General features: G+C 37.0%; 1 protein-coding gene across 1 annotated transcript in view; it reads right to left on the bottom strand.

Moving 5' to 3' along the window:
* LOC109420434 (division abnormally delayed protein) overlaps window positions 1-24,528 on the bottom strand; it is a 325,353-nt gene that overhangs the window by 27,850 nt on the left and 272,975 nt on the right. The window contains exons 3-4 of the mRNA XM_062854521.1: window positions 16,150-16,687; window positions 15,879-16,065 (exon numbers count right to left, since the gene is read on the bottom strand). Of these exons, the coding sequence (XP_062710505.1) occupies window positions 15,879-16,065; window positions 16,150-16,687 (725 nt within the window). The remainder of the gene's footprint in view (window positions 1-15,878; window positions 16,066-16,149; window positions 16,688-24,528) is intronic.

The following is a 24,528-nucleotide window of genomic DNA, read 5'->3' as shown; positions in this document are numbered from 1 at the left end:
GTTGATCATCACCTCCAAGTGTTTAACGAAGCGCTTCGAAGTGATAGTGCAATCGTCTACACTGATCACCGCTTGTTGCTCCGAATTTCGGTTGTTCACAACCACCACCTCAGTTTTGTGGTGAGCCAACTCCAGTTTGCTGGATCTCATCCAAGCCTTTACAACCATGATCGAGTGGGCACTGGGCAATAGTCAACTTCACTTCTTCGATCGATACACCGTAGACTGCCAGCGTAATGCCGTCAACGAAGCTGACTATCTCTACCCGCACCTCGTCGGACATGACATTCCATAACACCGGGACCAGGACGCAACCTTGCGGGACTTCTAAGGTAATGTGAAAGTACTGCCGACCCACCTTTGTGTCGTAAACTAGTACTCGATTCTGGAAGTAACTTCCGAGATTGTTGTACAGGTACCCGGGTATCCCCAGACGCAGGAACGCATCGGCAATAGTTGGCCAACTGACGCAAATGAACGTAAAGGGTGAGTCGATAATTATTGTGCCATTTTCAAACTAACGTAACTTTTTTCCTACTTCACCAAAATCAACCAAATTTTGTACAGTTTATCCTTAGAGTCTATTGTTTACATAAAATGAATTGAGCAGTTATCAGTGGGATTCCGCTCAATATAGAATAAATTTAGTTCACAGTTCTAAAAAAGATGTTGTACAATCACATGCTAAAATCTAAAATCATGTTATAGCGTTTTGGAACAATTGATGATTATACATTATCGGGTCATCTTAATGTTCGTCAATAGGTTTCAGGAACGGTTGTCAGTGAAACATAAGCTTGGAGCTGGGTGAAAACCAGGCACGATGCGCATAAACAAACCAGAGAGCTTTAATTATTTGTTGCAAATGGAGCCTGAACATGTCCACATGGAGGGCGTTAATTGAAAATGTCGTGAATTTCACTAAAACGCATCCTAAATTTGAACCTATACCAAAAAGTTGAAATACATACATATACGAAACTTCAGTAAAAATTTGGTTTAATTTCGTTAACTGTAGACAATTTGCAAATCACTTGAAGGTAGGGTGGCACAATAATTAACGACTCACCCTTTATTCCTTACATCCAGAGTCACTACTGCACAGTAGCGATTCCCCCTCCGCGTACACTGGAGCGCTATTTCGGCGGTTTATGTAATCCACAGGATAGCGTCTACGATCGAGGACCCCTTCCTTAAGCCGAACTGCCCAAGTAACACACATGTTATAATAGAGTTACGACAGCGCAAGTTTTGGTTGTATAGAAGTATATTTTACGTTATTTCAACACAATGTTAAAATTACGTAAAATAAACTTCTATACAACCAAAACTTGCGCTGCCGTAACTCTATTATAATATGTGTGTTGCTTGGGTGGTCGCTCGAGAGACCATTAACAACCTCGGTGTGCCTCAAAATTCTATTGAGGATGATCTTTCCGAGCACCTTCCTCGCCGTGTCTATCAATAATATTGGCCTACATGCCGACGGATCTCCGGGTGGTTTCCCGTCTTTGGCAATAGAACCAGGCTCCGCCTCTTCCAAACTTCTAGAAAAACTCCCTCATCCATGCATTTCTACATAGCAGACCTGAACATCTTCGGAGCCTCTGCAATAGCTACTTTTATGGTCAGGTTCGGACAGAGTTCCGAGCAATTAAAAGCACGGGAGATCAAGGCAACGGAGGAAACGACTGCGTCCTGCGTCAATGCGACAGAGGACGGAAATGACCCATCTTCCATACTGAGGGAAGTTAAGGATGCTATTCACCAACTTAAAACCAACAAAGGATGGATGAGCCCAGAAAAGTCGACTACCTTCTTGCACCGGTTGACAGTCAGATTATGGTAAAACGAACTGCTACCAAAGGAATGGAAGGAAGGGGTAATCTGTCCCTTTCCACAAGAAAGCGACCATTTGGTTTATGAGGACTTCCAAGCGATCACCATTTCGAAAGACGCCTCCAATTTATTATCATCTTCCGTCATGTGTTACCTAACACAAATAATAAGTTCGCGGTAAGTTATAAAGCCGGTTTCATCGATGACCGGACTATGAATCAGATCTTCACCGTACGGCAAATCCTCCAGACATGTTTAGTCCCACTTTACATGCAGACCATTTTTGTACTATTATTAATTTACAAACGTTTTCATTCAACATGCCCTTAAAACGGCAATGTAACAATGCCAGCAGTTTGTATTTCTTATTACATTTTCATCTAAATGACAAAGCCAAACAAACCTTGAACAAACTCGGCTTCCGATCGTCGAATGGCACCCACCTTGGGTCCATTTGGTGTACTCTGATTATGTTGTTTTGTTGCTTTCTAACATTTTCAAAATACATTCAACATAGCACATACAATATTTACACAAATAATTCGAGCCCCTCTTTTCACATGTCGATCCGGGTGGTACGGTCCATTTCTGCATATCTGCCAAAAAGTCTCCCCGGTTTCTGGCTGTTGGAGGGAGCTAGCCCCATTTTTTTTTTTTTGTTTATAGAGACTTTACCCTGAAGGGGCATTCGTCTCTAAGAGGCTAGCCCCAATATTGTTTGACAAATGTATTAGAGCCTTGCAAGTCCGTAAAAATCAAACAAGTTTCGGAGAGGCCTTCCAGGTTGATCAGAATGTCACCTACACGAAGCCGTTCTGGGTATGTAGCTAAAAAAGAACGAAACGAGCGCGCGAGAAAACGCCAATCGGTGCCGGTCAGTCAGTATCACTTAATCCCCAGATCCAAAGTCAATAAGCTCGTTAAATTAAAGAGGCTCAGGGAACTGGAATCCCCAAAAAGATGACGATGAATACGATGCAAGTTGATCGATACGTCCCGAAGTTCTTTTTGGGAATGAGCTGAAGCTGAATACGATCGCGATTGCAAACTTTGGGACGGACGTCTGTGTGTGAGTGTGTGCTGGCCAACAAGGACGTGGCCGAAGACGTCGGATGATTTGGAACGGTGCATGTGGAACGAGGTGTAAGGTGATACTTGCAGAGCAAAATCTGGGTAGAACGAGAGACGACGCGACGGTGAGAACCTCGTGGAAAGCGATAAGAAGCAAGACAATATATTATAAGCGGCTCCAAACCGGAGAAGCGAACGTTGGTTGAGTGGGGGTAGAAAAGGGCGAAAAAACTGCAACAAAAAGGAATGTATTTCTGATTCAAAAAATTCCAGCGAAACTGGTTTTATGTGTGTTTTATTACTTGGAGACCGCGGGCCGCACTTAACGAGGAAATTGAATCCGTTTCGCTGTTTGCTCATCGAGGTGGGATATTTGGGGACGGTTGTTGGTGAGAGGCGGCATGGAAGCCTTTAGAATATGGTTAACCTTTGAATATTTGGGAAACTGGCTTTAGGATATAAGCAAACAAATGGCGAAATTTTGAATTGAAAGTATTTTTAAGCTAAATACATTTAGTGTAATGCACATATTGCGTAAGGTTCAATGTCGTAGAATCTAATTTCTTAATTTTACCAAATCTTTAGGGGCACAAACTTCATGTATGAATTGTTTGTTTTTTTTTTGTGGGTTTGGAGGAACTTGAATAAAAGGTTGTCATGTAGGAGTATCTTTGGGGTATATTTAGATACTTTGTTCATATTATTATTTGAAAACATATGTTCTTATAAAAATTATGGAATTTTGACCGTGATATAGATTTTTGCAAAATATGTCATTGGTGGTTCTATAGGTTGAAATGCACACAAAAGGAAAACCAAGTTTTCATTTTTGCAACACAAAAGTGAAATGTTTAAGAAAGGTACATGTTGCTCAAAGCTGCTTTTCTTTATTTGAAGGCTTTATCATATGCAGATCAAGTCAAATAAAAAAAAATAAAAAAGGAAATAAACGAATGAAAGAAAACGAAAACAAAAAAAAAACAGTGTACTCTTGATAAAGTGACTCCACATTTGATGGCTTCATCATATACAGATCAAGTCGAATAAAGAAATATAAAATACAAAATAAAAATAAAAAAATAAAAGAAATGAAAATAAAATTAAAAAAATTACCAATGTAAAATTAAGTCATGAGTTGGTCATAATAATGACCGTGTTATATTTCTGCGATGTTGCACCATAACTAATGTGCATTTTAACCAAATGTTCAAATTGAAGATTGAATGCTACTTTTAAAATGTAAAATCAAATTTAGCCAATCATTCAAAAATAGAGTTTTGTTATAGTTTCCCCTTTTCCAAAGTCTAGGTATTCTAACCCGTGCACCATTCAAAGGTTAAACGTTCTGCAACCTTCCCTTCCTGGGGATTGTTTCGTGTGCCTATGATGAAGTTCGTCGTTTGTTCTCACAGCTCTGGATGCGGCTATAGCAAATCCAACATATGTGAAAGATCGAGACAATCAGACGCGCTCCACGCTGGATCGAGCCTCGCCGAAGAACCTGGCGAAGAAAGCAAACCAACCAAAGAGGAGCCACCGAAACCCAAGCCCAAGTGGTGGTGGATCTTCTTTGATCATCTGTGGTGGCTGACCGTGTGGTTTAAGGTGTGAGGAATACCAGAGGAACGTGTAACCAGTTTCATCTTCGGGCCAGTACTGGCATAGTGGGGTGAGGCGGTGCGGTAGTGTGGGGAGCACTGCATGTGCTGACAGTGCCAGAAGCCTCCGGAAAAGAACGCTTCATGCTTGCACAGGAATGCTATTCTATGTAAATTCCAGTTCCAGCGCTTTCTTGGCTGCAACGCCTTCGTTTCGCTTGGAAAGCACATTGCATAGTGTGGCTTGGTAGGGGGAATCGGTATAGAATGCGTTGGGTTTATCTGGCTGTGGACATTTTTAAGACTTTTGTTTTGTAGTTATATCTTCGATTTACTAGCTCTTTCATAAGCAATATTCAATTTTGTTGACCTCAAATGTATGTTCAAAACTTTTAAAAAGTGATAGCATCGTACAAGAATCAAGTATTCTGGATACATAACAAAATTTGAATGGTTTTCTAAATTTTGTTGGGACAAACCTATTGAAGTGGCTAGCAAATTGAAGAAAAGAAAACATAGAAAGAGAAAACGATTCTTTCAATAAAACAACTCTGATAATTCCCCCTATTAAGAAAGCATTAGAAGAAACAAAATGATTGACCTTAAACATTTAACTTTCCTCCTCTATCGAGACTGAGAATGCTCACGGCATGCCCACTACTGATAACGATCGCGACGAACACGACTTCGTCTGCGGGGCCTCCCAACAAGACCTGATGACTAAACCTCTTAAGGTGAAGCGGAGCTGGCCCGCGCATCGGAACACCAGGGGATACGACGACGGAGCCAAAATTCTTTCGACCGATCATAATTTGTTAACAAGATGCTCTATGGGAGTCGCACTCGGTAATTGAATGCTCACTCTCTCTTTCGGCCTGGTGTTGCCATCCGCGCCGTCCGGCGTGGAGTGTTAAGTGATTTTAAATTGCTGCCTAGATGCATGATTTCTCGTTTTGTTCTACGACCATTTCCAATCGGGTGCGTGATCCCGCGCTGCTAACAAAAACATTAGAATTGAAATGGACAATTATTGAGCAGACGAGTAAAACAGTAATTATCCACGGCACGACGGCCGTTTAATGAAGCAATTAGAATTGGCCGTGGTCTCAGACATGGTGTGCGTCATGCAGATCGTATCAATCGTGTTAGGGTTGAACACGTAGGCAGCTTGGAGATTGATTGTTCTCTTCCCATTCTTGTGAAAAACCAGAGTAAGCAACCACAGTTGAAAGGGAAACACAGTTCCCAATAATAGCAGTGCTCCACTTAATTGATCCTCTTCGATAATGTTATTAGCGCTAATGGAATGGAAATTGGGTTTTTCTTCGCACCAGTTTCTTTTTCCCACCCAACTATGTGTTCTGCGAGCGCTAATCCATTCATAAATTTCAAGAGCCTTGCGCCCAAACAAGGACAGCAGCAAGAAAGTTGCTTTTCTCCATTCGACGCAGAAAAAAACAAAAGAAATGGCTTCGACGCCACTTGAAAGTGTGTCTGGGTAAGCGGTGTCCTGTCGACGACAAGGCTCCGACAAAAAAATGAAGATTACATAGATCTATCGCCGGGATATGCAGGGATCTAGTACCTTTTATACAAGCAGCATAAACCTAGGCTCCCCTAGGGATGGATCTGCCGGCTGCTGTACCGAGAACCCAATTGATGGGAATTTAAAAATAATGATGCAGCAGGTTTGCCAGCCCATGTCTGCTTGCGCCGATGATGATGATGATGATGGTCGATGTAATCATAGCGATTTGAAAGCATTGAGATGTATCCTACCGATCCGAGGGCTGAATAAAAGTGTATAAGCAATATCTTCTTACTTCAAACAAAACAAGAAAGACTCAAAAAATGTCTAAAACAATCGAAGCGCGCGCGTAGAAGAACCATCAAATATGGTCAGGAAAAGTGCAAGGTCTTCCGATGTGTGCGATACTGATAATCAAATTGGAAATGAGAATATGCAAAATACGAGCTCTTTATGAAGACCTACATATACTTGATGAATGTATTTCTACTTTCTTTGGCTATTGTGTTAACCGTAGAAATGCATAGGGGTCATTCTTATGATTGATGCATTTTGATCGTATTTCAGCGACAATATAAGTTAGTTGTAAAAAACGGATGTGGTGTAAAATGCCATTTACCAAAAACCAAGCGTCTCCATGTTTTCTCAAATTCTGGAACAACCTGATTGGTAACGAAATCACCACAATAGGGTAAGAAGCAAGACAGAATAGCGGAGGGTTGTAAGCTTGCATGAGAAACTCAAAGGAGTGTTAATTGGTTCATCTACCAGAGTCCTATAAGGATTCCTTATGTGAACACACCGTTTGTCAATGGTTATGGAATGCTTTTCAGCAATGTATTTTTACATTATAGCCAAATAAAAGCATTCTGAATCATTAATTTATACTTGTTATTTTCCTGAGAAGTATGTTTTAGCTTCTCGAGATTTTATTTTTAAGAATTTTTCGTCAGTGTACATGGAAACCTGACTGAATGTACAAAAGCATTTCCGGAATTTTAAGAGAAGTTTTCAAGCGTATTTATTTTCAGAAACATTTCAAGCGTATTTCCAAAGGATATGTGCTGGGAAATTTGAGAATAGAGATCAATTTTTGATTTTTATTTTACAACACATTGAATGAAAATTTGGAGGCTATTTTTTGATGAAACTAGAATAACAGAGTACCAAACCAGATCACAAATAATGATTTGTTTACTTTTCCTGAATAATGCTTCCGAATTAACAGATTCAACATATAAAAGTAAAATATGGACATACATGGATTCGTATCCAGATCCGTTGATTGTGAGCCACATCTCTTACCTCTCGGCTATTCCAGTGAGTTAGAGAGTGCCTGATAAATATGATACTGATTCTACGTTTCTGGTCAAATGGATTGAAATTGTTGAAATTCTTCGCAACCAACCAGTGTTTACATGTTGCGTATAAAATTGAATCCAATTTATGATTCAGTCTTAAAAATGTTTATGATCTTTGATAATTCCGTCTCGTGTAAATTTCAGATTTTTTAAGTGTGTAGATAATATAAATGATCCCTCCAGCCCTAAAGGTCCAATGAAGAAGTCAAAGAAAGTTGTAGTGGCAATTCCTAGTTAAATTCTAAGAAATGCTAGATTTTCAATAAAATGTTTTGCGAGGCACGTTTGACAACTTTTGAAGTGAATTTAGATCGTATTCTAGTCAGAATAAACAAAATTCTGGGGAAGCTACGTCTTTCGGAGGTTTTTGAAAATATTACTGTAGACTTGATCTCTTTTTCTTAATTTGCCTGTAAATTGAAAGAAAACACAAAACTAGGCACAGAATGGAAGGTAAACACCCATTGTAAGTTTATACACAACATAAAGACTTTACATTATTGTTAAAGTTTTCAAAATTGTGTTTTTATGGAGGCTTGTCTTATAATATATTACAAAAATGGGTCAAACTTGACCCCCTTTTGAGCACATGATTCATTTAAAGGGGAAAAAACTTTAAATGCTTTCTTTTCATTTTTTGTTCATGTGTTCTTGTATTTTTAATGAATATATTGTATTTAAAATTGTAAAATTTCCTTATATTTGTAAAAATATGCTATATTTTGAAAATGGGTAGACTTGATCCCCCTTTTCATGATGCATACTAAAATATCAAATATCTGACACATTTGATCATTGAATATGATAGAAATCCAAGCAAATATAGGCTTCCGAATGAAATTTAATTTTTCGTACATGTTATGTGTATGTAATTCTCGCGGGATCAAGACTCCCCATGTGACTGTTGAGTACACTAAGGTGCAGTAACTAGAATATTTTTATAACAACCTTATTTGGTTAAACATGTTTGATAATATTTTGTTTTTAAACTATATGCTGTCAACTTTTAAGGACAAGGTATTTGGAGTACATAGCTCAAAATTTCTAGAGCACCGTTTTTTAGAACCGTTGAATGGATTTGGATGAAAATGCATCACGCTAATTGTTCAGTGGTTGTCAATAGCATTTTAATCCAAATCCGTCCAACGGTTATAAAAAACGGTGCTCTAGAAATTTTGAGCAAGGTACTCCAAATACCTTGTCCTTAACTCGATTTGGTTCAATTTTCCCAAAGTTATTGAGATTTTTCGGAATCGCCAAAAAGATTTCCGAAGGACTAAAAACCAACCATCAGCCGTTATAGAATATTGCAACGCACAAACGAAATCACTTGTAGCTTAACTATAGTATTTTGTCAAAAAGAAGTTTTGAAAAAATATGCAAGAAAAATACTGGTTTTGATTCCGACAAAAAAAAAGAAGGGAACAACTCTCCCCAGGCATCAAGTCTCCTCAGTCTCACCTATTGTTCTTCTTCAGAGACCTACCTAAAATTATGTCACTACATATTTTAAATTTTCTGGGCCCTTGAATTTTCTTAAAATGCTTTCAAATTTATTGCCAGAACGAATAGGAATTCAGTCAAAAATTTGTCCAACATATCTTCTTCATTGCAGTAAGCAGGGTAATATTTTTAGAAATTTATTACTATTAATTAATCATCAAACTATAGCTGAGATGCAGAACGTAGGAGAGGGATAAAAAGTTTGAAAAACTGTTTAAGTTTTTGAAGAGAGCAAAAAATGTGTTCCGAAAAGGGGCTGACAAAATCGAGTAACTTATGTATATGCTTCAAATTGATTGGAAGAATCCTTGCATAGACTAATTTCAAGTCCTCGATGTACCAAAGAAAACCATTTAATTTTGTGTGTCCAGTCCGTACCCAATAATATTCATTACCGTGTAAATTGCATCCGTGTGAATTGCATTTTGTGTAAATTATATTTAGCGTGTTACACCGATCTGACAGCAAAGGACCAAAAAAAATTACGTAAGTCGGAACAGAGGATTGTTCACTATCTGCGAACTTAACTGCGGAAAAAATCGCGACCATGACGCCGCTGGTCCGTGTCTTCAAATTCATTAATGTGGGAGTCCGAGGCTACAATCTTAGCAAAATGTGGAGTCTTGTGGCCATGCGTCACCAAGCGTATAACTGTACCATTAGACTGGGTCAACAAAGTCGATTTTTCGGAACAAAGCTTTTTCGATTCATTTTAGCGTCTAAAGTAACTGTGCAAAATTTGGGAGCGATTGGTTGCTTCTCCGTATTCCGCATTGCGATTGAAATTTGTGTGGAATTTAGTATGGGAAAACGTGCTTTTTTGCATTTTTCTCATAAATTGAAATTTTTCGTCTAAAACATTCTAACTAATGACAGTAAAGTATAGCCTAGGATATGCCGAAAAACTTTGCCAAAGACCACAAAGTGATCCGACACTTGTGAAAAAAGTTATAGCGTACAGATTGCCCAGTGGTGCTTAACATTTAACATGTAAAAGAATAACACCAATAATAAAATCTCAATTTTTGGCCTAAGTTACCAGGCGAATAACTATTTTCTCAAGAATGGGATCACTTTGCGGTCTTCGGCAAAGTTTTTCGGCACATCCTAGGCTATACTTTAACGTTATTAGTTACATGGTATTAGACAAAAGAATTCAGCTTTTGAGTAAAATGCAAAAACTACGTTTTCCCATACTAACTTCCATACAAATTTCAATCGCAATGCGGAATACGGGGACGCAACCAATCGCTCCCAAATTTTGCACAGTTGCTTTGGACGCTAATATAGATTGAAAAAGCTTTGTTCCGGGTTGATATGATCAAATTTAAAGTTTCTCCATACAACGTTGACCCACTCTACTGTACCATGACATGGGGTGAGGGTTCGACTACAGCTCCAAGTTATGCCACTTTTCGTATGAAATGTTTCTTCCTCGTATCCACTGGTGGTTTCATTCCGTCTGTACACCCTTTGGCTGAAGACGGCGCCCGTGTCCTTTTAAATTGTTTGTCGAATAAAATAAAAAAGGCATTTCATGATGCATTCAAAAAGAAATATGTCCAGCTTATATCCAGACAACCAGGAGTCGCATCACCCGAGCAGAGTCTGACAACAAAATGATAGCAAATCGAAAACTCGATTTGTATTCAACAGCAAATTGATATCACATTTTGATATCTGTTAGTCTTGACTAAATTTGATTCCATATTTAGATTTCATTTTGCTGTCACTTCAAACTTTTGTAAAAAATAAGTTTTTAAGTTACCGTCAAATGGGGTAACTTGCAACACTTTTCGACTTTGAAGCAATATTATTGAAAATATAAACATTTAAAACATCCTGTGAAGCATCGTGTACGCTAATTACCCCGAGTAGAATACTACGCAGCACTTGGTTTACCAAAATACGTTGCCACCTAATCAGGAGGTGCGAAATACATGCTTGTTGCAAGTTTCTCCATCTGTGGGGTAACTTGCAACATAGGGCATGAAGCTAAGTAAGCCATCATTAAACAGCACTAACTTTCTAGTATTTAATCGTATTCTAAATTGTTGATGTTATGCATGAAACATACCTACCATGAAAAGATGTACACTAACCAATTGACATATATTTTTTCATGAAAGGATTGATAGTTATTGCAAGCGAGAGTATATCGTTCAGCAACAGGTCTCACGTTCCTCAAACACAAAATATATATGATTCTCGTGACTTAGCACTCATTACAAAATGTCAACAATGATAATTGTCATTTCTTGAAAAGGTAGAGTGAGTCATCTTCAAGTAGTTTTCAGTTTGAAGTGGTGTTTGGCAATTTCAGCTAAATTAACATGATTGAAACACACCTATTCTACTTTGTAAATGTCAAACTCGCTAATTTGGATATTAAGTTGAAATAATTTACTCCATCTAGATTCAGAATTGATGTTGGTGATTGCTTTACAGCGTTCATGAACAAAAATTGAACTTTTAACATGATGAAACATGAATAAAACTTCAAAATGTGGTATTTCCTAACAATGTTTGAAGGTCACGTGCAAAAAAAACTGTAAAAAATGAATTGTCATTTGAAAATGAACGCGTTACGTAATCAATAAATGATCCATTTCGGTTATTTCTGTCATATAGGGGAAATTGTGTATTTTCGGCAGTTTTGTTCTCTTCGTCAAGGGGGGTTTCTTGAAAGCTGCTGAACTCAGACTTTGTCTCAAATCCTTCCCAATCAAGCTGAGTTATACGATAAAGTTTCAGGAAATTTGGCCGACAAAAACCCCCCATGACGAAGAGAACAAACCTGCCGATAATACCCATCATCACCCTATATCGTGAAATGAAGGTAAATAATAGAAGGTTTCGTCAAATTCAACTCTTGCAAGTTACCCCATAGTGGTTGTCGAATATAATAATGATTTTTTGCATTACTTAGTGGATAAGTTTATCAAACTTTTACCGTTTAGCTAAGCTTACTATTAGGTACCCTAACTGCAAGCAAGGTCATCAGACTTATCGCACTTACCATAAGGGAGAGGTCAAGCACGATTTTCATACTTGATTTTATGGCATAAAATGAGCAATCCGTTTTAACAGTGTAGCTAAACCATAAACAAAGAAACAAAGCTAATTTTTATTCTAAATCGGTCTTTGATACACATAATCTCTATAACCGAAATAGTAGAGCATACTAATTTTCATTGTTATTAGAAAATGCTTCACATTTAGTGTATGTCATCGTGTTGCAAGTTACACCGCTGTTGCAAGTAACCCCGTTTGACGGTATTTCAATATTTTAGCCAACCTTGTATAATAACTTTAAGAATGTACCATTAGTGTAATTATCTTATTATATTTAGTATTTTATATTATTCTAAAGACCTCTATATTTAACGATTAAAGATTTCCCATTTTTTCGTACTGATAGCAAAAACAGTTGCTGTTACGGGAACATTTTTCTGCTCTCATTTTTGATGTTAAAACGACCAAAACGAAAACAACCTGAGTTATCATAATTCGCAATATCACCACATCAATATTAGTTTTCAATTTGCTGGCAGACTTTGCTCGGGTAGGATGCACGCAGTACATCGTATAAAGTACTATTTTAAGTTTAAATCGTATATTCGTTAACGATATGCTGATGTTTTATTGCAATAATATTAAATTATTCATATAAGCGTAATTGCATACTACGATGATTAAGTTCCAAATGCTGGAGATTGCAGCAGGTCGTGCGCGCGGGTCGCTGCATCGTTGCTTTGTGTCACGTTTTTTTCGCTTCTTCGTGAAATTGAATTCAATTCGGCTGAAGAAAAGTTCAAATGGCCGGTGAGGTTTTGTATTGCTGAAAACATTTAGAAAAACTTCGGGTGAAGTGATTTTAGTGAAAAATGTGCCGCTGCTTTTTATTTTGTGAAGTTTAGCTAAACCAGTTTTGTGAAATGGGGTTAATTGGGGTTTTGGTCGAATTATGTTGTGAATTTGATTCGACAACTTCGCTACTATGGCCGGGTCTACGCCACCCGGGTCTGTCCCGAAACCGCTGCTGGAGAACTGCTGGATATATCGTTGCTGGAAAATTGAGAGTACTGGCAGACTATGCGAAATTTGGTGAGACCTTTCCTTGCATCACTTTATTCATACATGTGAAATTTACTCTACTAAATACGTGCCAGAAACAAAAATTCAAGTTTTTGATTCAGGAAGTGTTAATGAATTTCAGATATCCATTTGATGTCTGGATCCATTAATACGGGGCTTACTGTTACAGAAGACGACCTCAGGATGTACGTGGAAGTCCAGGCATCTTCGAAATGGGTCGTAAGATGTGCAGTAGAGCTATCGCTTTCTATCTCCAGGACTTGAAATATTTGCGTCTAAATATATATTAGTGTGGGTCATCGGAACCATTTTCTTAGATCAAAGCTTTTTTCGTTCCGTTTCGGGTCCTGAGTATCTGTGCAAAATTTGAGCACGATCGGTTGCGTCTACACTTTGCGCATTGCAATTGAAATTTGTATGGGATTTTGTATGGGAAAACATACTTTTTTGCATTTTTGTCATAGGTTGAAAAAGTTTGTCTGAAACTTTTTAACCGATACTATAAAATGATAGCCTAGGATGTTCTGAAAAACTTTGTTGAAGACCGCAAAGCGATCCGATGCTTGTGAAAATAGTTATAACCAACGAACCGCATGCATGTGAATATGTTTTAACATGTAAAGTAATAACAATAGCAACAAAATCATACTGTTTCGCCAAGCAATGTCAGCGCTATAACTTTTTTCATAAGCATCAGATCACTTCGCGGTCTTCGAGAAAGTTTTTCAGGAAACCCTAGGCTATGTTTTCACTTTATCGGTTACATGGTTATAGAAAAATTTGAGCTTGTTATGAGAGAAATGCCAAAAAGTGTGTTTTCCCATGTAAAACCCCATACAAACTTCAAACGCGATGCGCAAAACGTAGACATAACTGATCGTGCTCAAATTTTGCACAGTTATTTGGGTCCTGAAATGGGATCAAAAAAGCTTTGATTTGATGGGATACCATTGAATTTTTCATTTTTCCATGTAAACGATGACCCACTCTAATATATATCAGTATATATAAAAAATAGACGCAGACGTTTTTCTTCCATAAAAGCACTGCCGGTAGATGGGCGATGGATATACACACATACAGACATACACGCATATTTCATACTACGATGATTATACGACTTTTATTTTGGAACTTTTTTTATTATACCAGTTTAATCTGCATTGGTGTACAAGTTGAATCGCATAAATGCAAAAATGAACTCGTTAAAGTGTGCATACACACTCACACAAGCTGCAATGATTTGTTATGTGATAACATTGAAAGAGGTACTGCTTGACTACGGATGCAGTGCCAAAAAGCTTCTTATAGCTTGTACAGCCATCAAAGTCACATTTTTTTTGTTTTGTGAACCTGATTATCCACAATCAGAGTCAAAGAGGGGTAGTGAAAACTGTGCAGAAAACCACGCTTCGTCGTTTTAAGCTCCAGATGCCAAACACGTACTGCGCAGATAAACCAAACATATTTCAATAAACACCGTTCATAATTATTCAGCTAGTTTCATATATAGTGTTTGGTGTTATGTACAGAGTGCGGCTCAGTCTAAGGCTCAGTAATCCAAATGTCATGAATATAAAACTGATAGGGCAACATTTATTTTCAAATATTATTACGTCACTTAAGATGATATATTGCGTCGCAATAGTTCACACCGTACATCGCATAATGTATTGCTTTAAGTCATATAGCGTTATTATTGTACCACAAACGCACGTATATCACCTCCACTTTGGTACGCATAAGGGGCTGCATCCTATACGATGTAACTTTACCGCATAAAAAGACGTATAACACGGTCATTAGCTTCATTATACGTGTATCTCTGGGCATTTATAAAAATATATTTGCTGACTCGAGTCGAGTCAAGTACAAGACACTGAAGACGACCTTACAGTTGAGGTCGAAATACGTATCTGTCAAAAGATGCAAATTCTTAGTGGAATTCAAAGGAACAGTACTTAACGCGATTTTCTTTTTATTTACAGATATTCCCCTAACAAGCCCAGGTTAATCATCATTTATTTATTTTCACTTCAATTCTCCCTGAAGTGTGTTCTGAAAATTTTCAGTTCACATTCATCATTAAAAATTTCGTAGAGTTCTTATCTTAGAAGTTAACACATGGAGACGCTTGGTTGCTTATATTTGCTGAACACAGTGTGTTATAAACGAAGAGCGTGCCCATCTAGTATTGGTGCTTCATACAAATCTCAATGTGTAGCAACATTACATTGATCTATGGCAGGAACATTTGCCCGCATGTTTAACCCAACTTATAACACAAATGGTAATCTCTTTATATAACTTAGGCGGGAAAAATCATTGGAAAAATTAAACTGAATATTAGATCACTATTCCCTACAGAAATTCAGCAAACCGGCATACGATTGATAGCATTGACGACAAATAGTTCGAAAGAACCGTCCAAATTAAACGCCACAGAAACCGCTGCAACATCGTTTCGCTGTGGAGTGGAAACGTTCATTAAGCAGTAGTGCTTTCTGTATGACGCTGCGACAAATTTGCGTCGAATTGGAGGACTCACAAAAGGTTGAACCGCGCTCGCGATTGCCGTGTATTGTCAATCGAAGCGAATCATTTTGTGCTTATTTTGCAGAAATTTAAATAAACGCCACACGGTAATTTCGAACGAAGTCACATGCACACACACGCATGGCAGCAATTAATTATTCGCGTTCGTTCGGAACTGCTTGATGGCAGAAAAATAAGCTCCTTTGTATCAGAAAACTGCTGATTCGATTTACCACCGCGTCAGCAATCAACGGTCATCGCACACACACCGCACAGGCCGAACCTCTGTCAATTAGATGAGGGAATTTAAATGAGCCATGGGCTTGCTTGAACGGGCACACTTACCTTCATCTCCAGCTGGGGCCCATTTTCCATCGCGTGCATGATGGCATTGGACAGCCTTCCATCCAGGGCTTTGATCTCGGCTTCGATGCCATCAGCCGAGCGTACCGTATTGATCAGCGGTACGATGGCGTTGGTGAATGTGTACCAATCCTGGTTCAGGATGCCGATGTACTGCATCAGACAACCCCTGGGAAATGGTGATTAGATTGAGTCATTATTAGTCGTGAGTCCTGGCGAATCAAAAGAGGAGCTGCATAAAGCGAGCACTCACCTCATCACATTTTTGCACAATCCGGCGCAAGGCTTGGCGTGGTGATGATTTCGCCCCTTACAGCTAGCACAGTAGTTCATTTTCAACAGGGCCGCTTTGCAGGATGACTGTAAATTTTCCGTTCCTAGATCGTCTAGTTTGTGAAGTACTTCCGCTCCCTCGCTCAGTACTCGTAACAACACACTGGCAGCACTGACACTGGCCACCAACGATTTGGAGAGCTCCTGAGGGATGTTGCCAAACGGCTTCAGATCGTCGTAGGTGTGTGTGAGACAATTTTTGTAATCACTGTGAAAATCCACATCCTTATCGGCATGGACCACCGCGTGGTGATACGCCACCGGGAACAGATCCCGGAAGAATTTGTCGGTGACTAGTTCCAGATCGTCCTGGTAGGACGTCGACGTCAGATGATTCCGAATGGTGCCGTACAGCTCCAGAATCGGGTCCCGCGACAATGGGGACATCTTTTGGTACACGGTCGAGAACAAACTGAGCGTTTTATTCTCGGATTGGCGGGACAGCTGCAACAGGTAATCTGAAAAGAGAAAATAAATTTAGAGTGTTAGTAGATTGAACAACGAATGTGTGCGGATGGTCATGGGTTTAACTCCCAGCCGAGCATGGCCAATTTTTCGTCGATTGACACTCGTCGACATCGTCGATTGACACTGACAAAAAAATCCCGCGCCCACGTAGTGGCCTAGTGGACAACATAGTTGTAAAATTAGAATAAGTAAAATGAAGAATATAATACAAATCGCGGAAACTTATAACAAAATAAAATGTCCGAACAAGATCCATTTAACTTTTATTTAGGTAAAGGTTAGAGACACTTATAAGTTTGTTGATAAACTAATCGAAGCGAGAAATATTTCCTTTCAGAATCGGCGAAGGAAAAACAGCACCCATGTTATTAGGAACTCCAACACGTGAGGTCTTTACCGGAATTTATCGGACAATGAAACAAGTCAATAGAGATTTGTCAGGAAAAGCGTATCTTATCGTCGTCACTTCGAGTCAAGCCGTGAATTTCATCTTTAACTTCACAACACACCAACCGGGATGGCATCCAGAGCAGAGCAACCTAAACTATGTAAGTCCGCATACCCTGCCACAGAGAAACAGGAGGACACGTGCATGGAATAAACAATAATGCCCTGTTGGACCATCGTCCATCCTGTCACTGTGTCGGTCGGTCCATTGTTTTTCGCCCTCTGCTGCACGAATTGAATCAACAGCAAAATTTTCCCGTTGGCATTTCCGTGACACGGTTCACATGCGACGTTTGCGAAGCGGATATCGAGGCCAAAGTGCAACTAGATAAAATTGCTGTGTAGTTGCGTCGGGTGGTTCCGATGGTCGGACCAGCATCATCGGCAGGACTCGTAGGAATGCATAGGACGTGGCCGGCTGACCGGTTATTCTTTGAACATATCAGGATAGAAACTGACCAACCGGCAGGCAATTTAATTCCAATTCAGTCATTCCGTTGCATAGTGTGGGAGCTCGACTTGGAATACACTCAACCACTCGTGCCAGGCGAAAACGTGCACGGAATCAGCAAAAAGCTGACTCGGATATTCTGGGATTGTTTGTTCGATTCCTGGCTGATAATTCGATTCTTGTTGTTTTTCCGGAGTCATACCGAAAGCTATTCATCGAAATCGATCTTGCATAAATATGAACGAATCATCCTGTTCAAATGGGAACTGTTTGTGTGAGCTGCACCGTATACATTAAGTGGAAAACGTTTGTCTTCTTTTAAGCAAAGTGGCCGAAGATAAAAAGAAATACAAGAACCATGAATCAAACAAGTCGGTTGGTGGTGTGAATGTACAATTTTCGCGTTTTCTTGTGTCTTATTTCTTGCCTGAATCTGTTACAGGCAATGACGTCATGGCACAAGAATGTTCCATAACCGATTGTTGGGCCGCTTTAGAAACAAAAGACTCGAACGAAATACTTCGGCCTTCTTCCTGCACTGGGATCATAAAACGGATACAAACAAGAAGACATCTGAATGTGAGGTCTTCCTGATGCATATTTTTGTACACGTGCATAAAAATTCAATTTAGTTGATATTACATTGACTGAGATATAAGCGACGGAGTTTTTACGATTTTCCAAGACGCATAAATAAACAAAACTAAAACACTATGTGCCGTAGATTGAATGTTTTTAGTGTTCGTTCGTTGGAACATTTTTACATTGCAACAAGGGAAAAATTCGCTGATTTCAACGTAATTTTTAAGCTGTTTTTCGGTATTTCGTAAAGAATTTCCTACTTTAATTTTTGTTAGACAATTTTTCTTCTTATTCCAAAAACCTCTTAATTGTTTTGAAAATGAAAGAAATTGCCAGTTTTTTTTGTGGAATTTACGCAAGACAATTTTTTAGCATTTGCACGATTATTCGTTTTAAGTAAGGACTGTTCAATTTATAAAACGGACAACTTTACAAGGCTATAAAAAAAATACGCCTAGTTCAAATTTAACCACCCTTGCTTCATTTTTCAGTACATCATCTATCATTATGGTAATCATTTTTGAATCGAATAAATATAGTTTTATTTTATAGAAAATCGGCCAGATGTAAAATGAGGTGAAATTTTTGATTGCTGAAAATTTGAAAAATAAATATAACTACTGTTCACATATGGTATATCGTTTTTAATATCAGAAAACTAAGTGCCATGCTGCAGCAGCATCAGTAATAAACATTCTGGCGAAATTTAAACTCAATTGGAAAATTAGTTGTTGAGATATCAAAGTCTCAAGTCAGATTCAATTTTTTGAATAAAATACAATTGTTAAGCAAAAAGGACATGAAAATATTAAATAAACAATTATTTTATGCATTCAGTCGAAAGTAGGAATAATGTGGTTTCAAATGCAGAAAACCGCTTTTTAATAGCATTGCTGGTTTGGATACTGTGCGCCATTGCACGTACAGTAATCAAAACAGTTTCGTTCTTTGAAGGTTCTTCCAAATAACAATGCCACCTTATGCAAAATTTAGCATGACAATGATGTTAGAAATGAAAACTTTACATCTAATTATTATTAAAAAGGCGTACAACAGCATAGGGCCAACTTTGTTGAAAATAAATAATAACAAGATTCGCTAGAGTCGAAAAACTGCATTAACTGGAGCAAAAAGTATGCAGTTTTTTACTATGACCATCTTTATGGATTAAATTTTTGATGAAGAATGCCATTTAAAGTAAATTTCTCTTCTGTAGCACTCAGAAAGCCGTTGTGCTTTTGCAATACAGGACTTAAATAAATATTTTTTTAATAATTACTATGAAAACAAGGCAACTCGCTAAATCAAGCTGCAGGCTGCCTTGTGCATTATTATTGACCAACTATTGAGCTTTACCTTCAGTAGAACAGTATGAGATTGCAATACATTGAAAACTTCATGAAAATGTGCATGTTAAATATGTGGAAAGTTATGTCGAATTTTGAGAACTGGGTTTTTATTGATGTTTCACGAAAATCGCTCCAGTTACACAATAAAGATCATTTTACTCAATGTTATATTTTTCCTACATTTCAAAATAGCTATTGAAAGTTGTGCAAAAAACTGATAACGATTTTATTGAAAAATAAAAAAGATATTGCACAAGCAAGTTGTCCGTTTTATAAATTGAACAGTCCTTATATCATTTGAACCAAACTAGAATTCCTAGAAATAACTTCACAGAAACCTTTACGAAACTGATCTATAAATTCCATTGAGGATACTTACAAAATTATTTATTGCTTTTTGGTTATTTTCAACACAAATTAAATTGTTTTTTTTTTGCAGAAATACTTCCAGGAGTTTGAGGATTTTTTAGGAATCCTCTTACAATTCTTCAACGATATTTATGTTCCTTTATTCTGTAGCTATTCCAATAAGTTTTTCCAAAAAGTGTTCATCAAAAGTTCATCATGCAGTTTTCTAGAAATTTAATCGAAATACTTCCCAAAAAATGTTCAAAACATTACAAAGCTAATGGAATTGATGAGTGAACATTTTCAGAATTTTTTTGAACAACTGTTGACTTCCTTGGTCATTAAGTATTAGGTTAGGTATCTTTATTAGAGAGATTTTCAGCCCGAGGCTGGTTCATCTCTTCGGTCATTAAGTATCTCTGTCGTCGTCTCTTTTGTAGTATGAGTAAGCTATGTCAAAACCAACATTTTTAAAAATATGTAACTGCTTTTTGAAACTAAGGACTGTATCGGAAATTAACTATAAACATTCAAAATGCTCTACCTCGTAGCACGGTTGGTCTTTTTATTCCGATTCTTCTATGAAATCTTCACAATATAGTTAAGTTTAGAACAGCTTGAAGAAATTTGGAAAATGTTTAGTATTATTGAAAATATGTTTCTATGAGTATACCACACAAAATAACAATTTCATTTTTTTTAATGTTTCAATAATTTGTAGCGAAAAAAAATGTACGGGGAAAAATCTGGAAAATAATGATTATTACTAGTAGTTATGTACACATTACATATCACTCAATACCGACTTTTCAAATTCTTATTTTGGATAGAAAAACATTAAGAATATGGTCTATCCCAAAAAACACCTACTTTTTGGCCGAAGTTTGACACTATGTTTTAAATATCTTCAGAGGTTATAAAATTCCGTTCTCTGGTAATACTACCTCTTCAATAGATTTAAATACATACCCAATCAAAAAAACTGCAAGTTTTCAACTTTATGTTTTTTTAATTTGCATAATCGTTCTTTGAAGACGCATAAAAAAAGAGTTCCTCGAAAAATGGCCTTTTTTTCATTTTTAAGAATTGCCCTAAACTGCGAAAGGAATTTTTCTTGATAAAAATAATTTTCCTATATCATGAGCATTCTGGAAAGGAATATATTTGCGCAAAAATAAGAGAAAAAATTAAATATTTCCCCACAGTTTTCGCAATTTTCAATTTTTAGGAGGTGGGCAAAATTTTTAAAACATGTGTGCAATCTTTGAGATAAAAGTCCCAGTTAAATGATTATTTTTTGAAAATCAGAACTGCCATTCTTTATTTAAGAGATTTATATAGTATCTCCAAAAAAAAAAGTGTTGTTTATTTCGAACAGATTATTTTTCAGGCAATTGTGAATGTTTATAGTTAATTTCCGATACAGTCCTTACTCTCTTTCAAAGCTGTAGATCGTATTTCATCTCTCCTATACCAACTACTGCTACTATGGGAATGAGGAGCCAATTTTTCTGCCTAGTGATAGTTGTAAATTGCGTGAGAGTCATAAAACATGATACGCAGCTTTGTGACAAGGCGATGTTTCCAAAACAGTTACGATTTCTTGAAATTGTGGTGCCCAGATAATGAAACTTTAGGATAAATTTTTGGATTTTACTTCAAGATCCGTACTCAGAGAAAAATGATAGGAATGAGTTAAAAAAGTAAAGCTTGAAAATATGGTAGTTTTACAGAAGCCACTCATACTCTTGTATTGGATAACATTTTATGGCAGGGTTTGTAACATTTTTTCACGGCGCGACCCACTTTTAATGATCAAAGCATTTTATGACCCACAAATGTAGTAATGGTTGACGCTAGATTTTCAGAATGTTTTCAGCGTATATCAAAAATAAAAATAAATCAAGGTTTCTTGATTTTCTCTTTCTGCGGTCAAAACTTTTTTTAAATTTGTCAACCTTTTGGGGCCAACAGTTCTTCAGACCCTAATGATTACAATTTGTGTCAAATCTCCTAAATCTATCAACAAATTTAAGTTTTTAAATCGAACTTTGAATTCAAAGTTTCTTATTTACACACTAGTTGTTGCAAAAACTATTCAGCTATGGCAATAAAATAAAAAAAATCATCTATTTTCAAAAGAGACATAACTGGAAAAGCTTCCAATTTTTTATGATAGTGCCCAAATTTTCGTGACCCACTAATATCATATGGCGACCCACTAGTGAGCTGTGACCCATAATGTGAGGTACACTGTTTCTGAATAGTTCTTAAATACATGTTGTAATGACTGCAAATTATCTGAGAGATATAAGGAAATTTCTTGGAAATAATCTTAATATGGTAGAAATTTACTTCGTCACATGCGCTAATTCCCGTCATATCAGATCGAAAATAGCCAATAATTAAAGATATTCCAACTTACCTTCGCCAATGACGCATAAGATAGAAGTAAAAAAATGTGGACTATCAAAAACCCGCCCTATAGAAATCGATTGATTACTCAAAATGTTACGTTACAATTTCGTTTCACTGAAGTCGTATACATTTTTTTTTTGTTTTTTATAGACCTTCACACTTAGAAAAAAAAATCACCGACTTCGGAAATATTTTACCGAAGTCTCAACCGTAAAGTTTTGTTTACCAGAAACATTCGGTAAAGCAGAGAACATTTACCGAACTTTGCTAAAGTTTGACAGATAAGCGATAACATTTTACCGAAATTTTGTAGATTTTTGCAGAATTTCAGTAAAAATCCATTACCGAACGCTCAGCAGTTGAGATTTCGGTAAAAATGACCGAACGCGACTAACTGTGTTTAATTCATACCCCAAAAAAGCTCTGTAGCACTTCAAAGTTGGATTTCTCTGAAATGCAGCAAAAGCTGCCCAATTATTGAAATAAATTGTTTTTTTCCCGTCGGTAAAATGTAAACAAACAGTTGTCTACGTCCCAGGGAAGATGCAGGCAAATTTATGCGTGGATTTTGGTGCATACGAAACATCGTATGTCACAACCACAGAGAAAGATTTCTTCGCTGCACTGTGATGGCGTTTTGCGATCTGATGGGTATAAATATTAACTGAAATATTTTGGTCGTATATAATTTTAAATTTATAACTTTCTCAATTTAAAGGTTTTATGCTCAATTTTAACACTAGCTTACAGCATTTTTGAACTCGGTAAGCTGATGATCATTTTTGGTGTAGAATCATGCCCTGAGTTCGAAAACACGAAAGAAAAAAAATACAGTTGAGCGGATTTTTTTCGACTTTCCATACAAGGTTGATGATTTGAAATCGATTTTTGTTCTATTTTTAAGCAAAGTCGCTCACTTCAAACATCTCATTCTCCGTAATAAATGCTCCAATTGAGCTGAAATTTTTACTGTAACCCGCCTACATATGATATGTCAAAAAAACGTTGAAAAAGAGTTTTTAAGTAGTTTTTTTCTTATTGAAAAAAAAATATATTTCTTCAAAAAAATTTGGGAATCTTGCTAAAATTTAAGAAGATCGTCCCTAAAACTCGCCAATATCTTGAATTTCATCAATCTGACGCAAAACCTGCATTCAGATGATCGAATGGTATAGTATTCAGCTTTTAATTTATGAAAAAAGATTTAAAATTGGTTGAACAAAACGCAATCTATTTGAATTTTAGTAAATTACATATTTTGAAAAGTTGCAAAACTGGATATTAAGCCAAAACTCAAAAACTGTTCTACTTAAAATTTTTTGAAGGTCGGTTTCGAAATCAGCCCTGAATTGTGCTCCAAAAATTTTGGTCGTTGACAGAAGTTCACGACTTTCGTTTTATTTTGTAAATTTGTGTAATTTTAATAAATGTTTTGATTTGGATTGCGAAGAATTTGATTGAGTTTCCGAATAAATAGCAATGATCAAATCATATTTTTTGACCATCCTATGTACCATAGTTTCACGTAAGAGATGTGAATCGAAACTGGTCGTGAAGCATTGGGCGAGGTGCAAGAATAAACTCGAATATTATTGGTCGATGATTAGCAAGACGGGGATTAGATAAAAACCCTACATTGCAAACATCAGAGATTCTTCAAAAAAAATTTCGCTGGAAATGAGAATTTTTCGAATAAGACAAAATGCCTTTCAAATGTTTCGAACTATTTGAGAAAAATCTAAAATACTTTCTGTAGGAGTGAGAACAAATGATTGGTTGGTGGTTTGAATAAGAAACAATATTTATCTGGCTTCATTAACATTGGTTCTACTTCTACTTCTACTTAAATTTTCATGATTTTTGGCGCTAGTCAGTTTGAGCATTTACAAGGCGATCTGTTGAATCACTCCTCTTCAGATTTTGTAGCTGTTAAGCAGTTAGATATCAAAACAAATTTCTTGAAATTGAAAAAAAATCATGGTATTTCAGAAAAGTTACTTTTTTGTCTACATACAAAAAACAAGATTTTTTTTTCCAAATTATAAAACTTCATTGGCAGGAGTCAACTTGGCTAACAGCCCTACTTTCATGAATATGACTTCTGCCCTTATGGTATCGCATCTTATCGTGTTAGTAGAGCAAACTCAATAATACGATTTGTATAATTTTGATTACAAAACATTCCATCCAAAACATTCCTAGAACATGTTAACTTTTCTCACATTTTGAAAGTTCT

This window comes from Aedes albopictus, chromosome 2 (genome assembly GCF_035046485.1).
Source record: "Aedes albopictus strain Foshan chromosome 2, AalbF5, whole genome shotgun sequence".
NCBI lineage: Eukaryota > Metazoa > Arthropoda > Insecta > Diptera > Culicidae > Aedes > Aedes albopictus.
The sequence above is the reverse complement of the archived record's forward strand: the minus strand, read 5'-3'. Positions and strand labels throughout refer to the sequence as shown.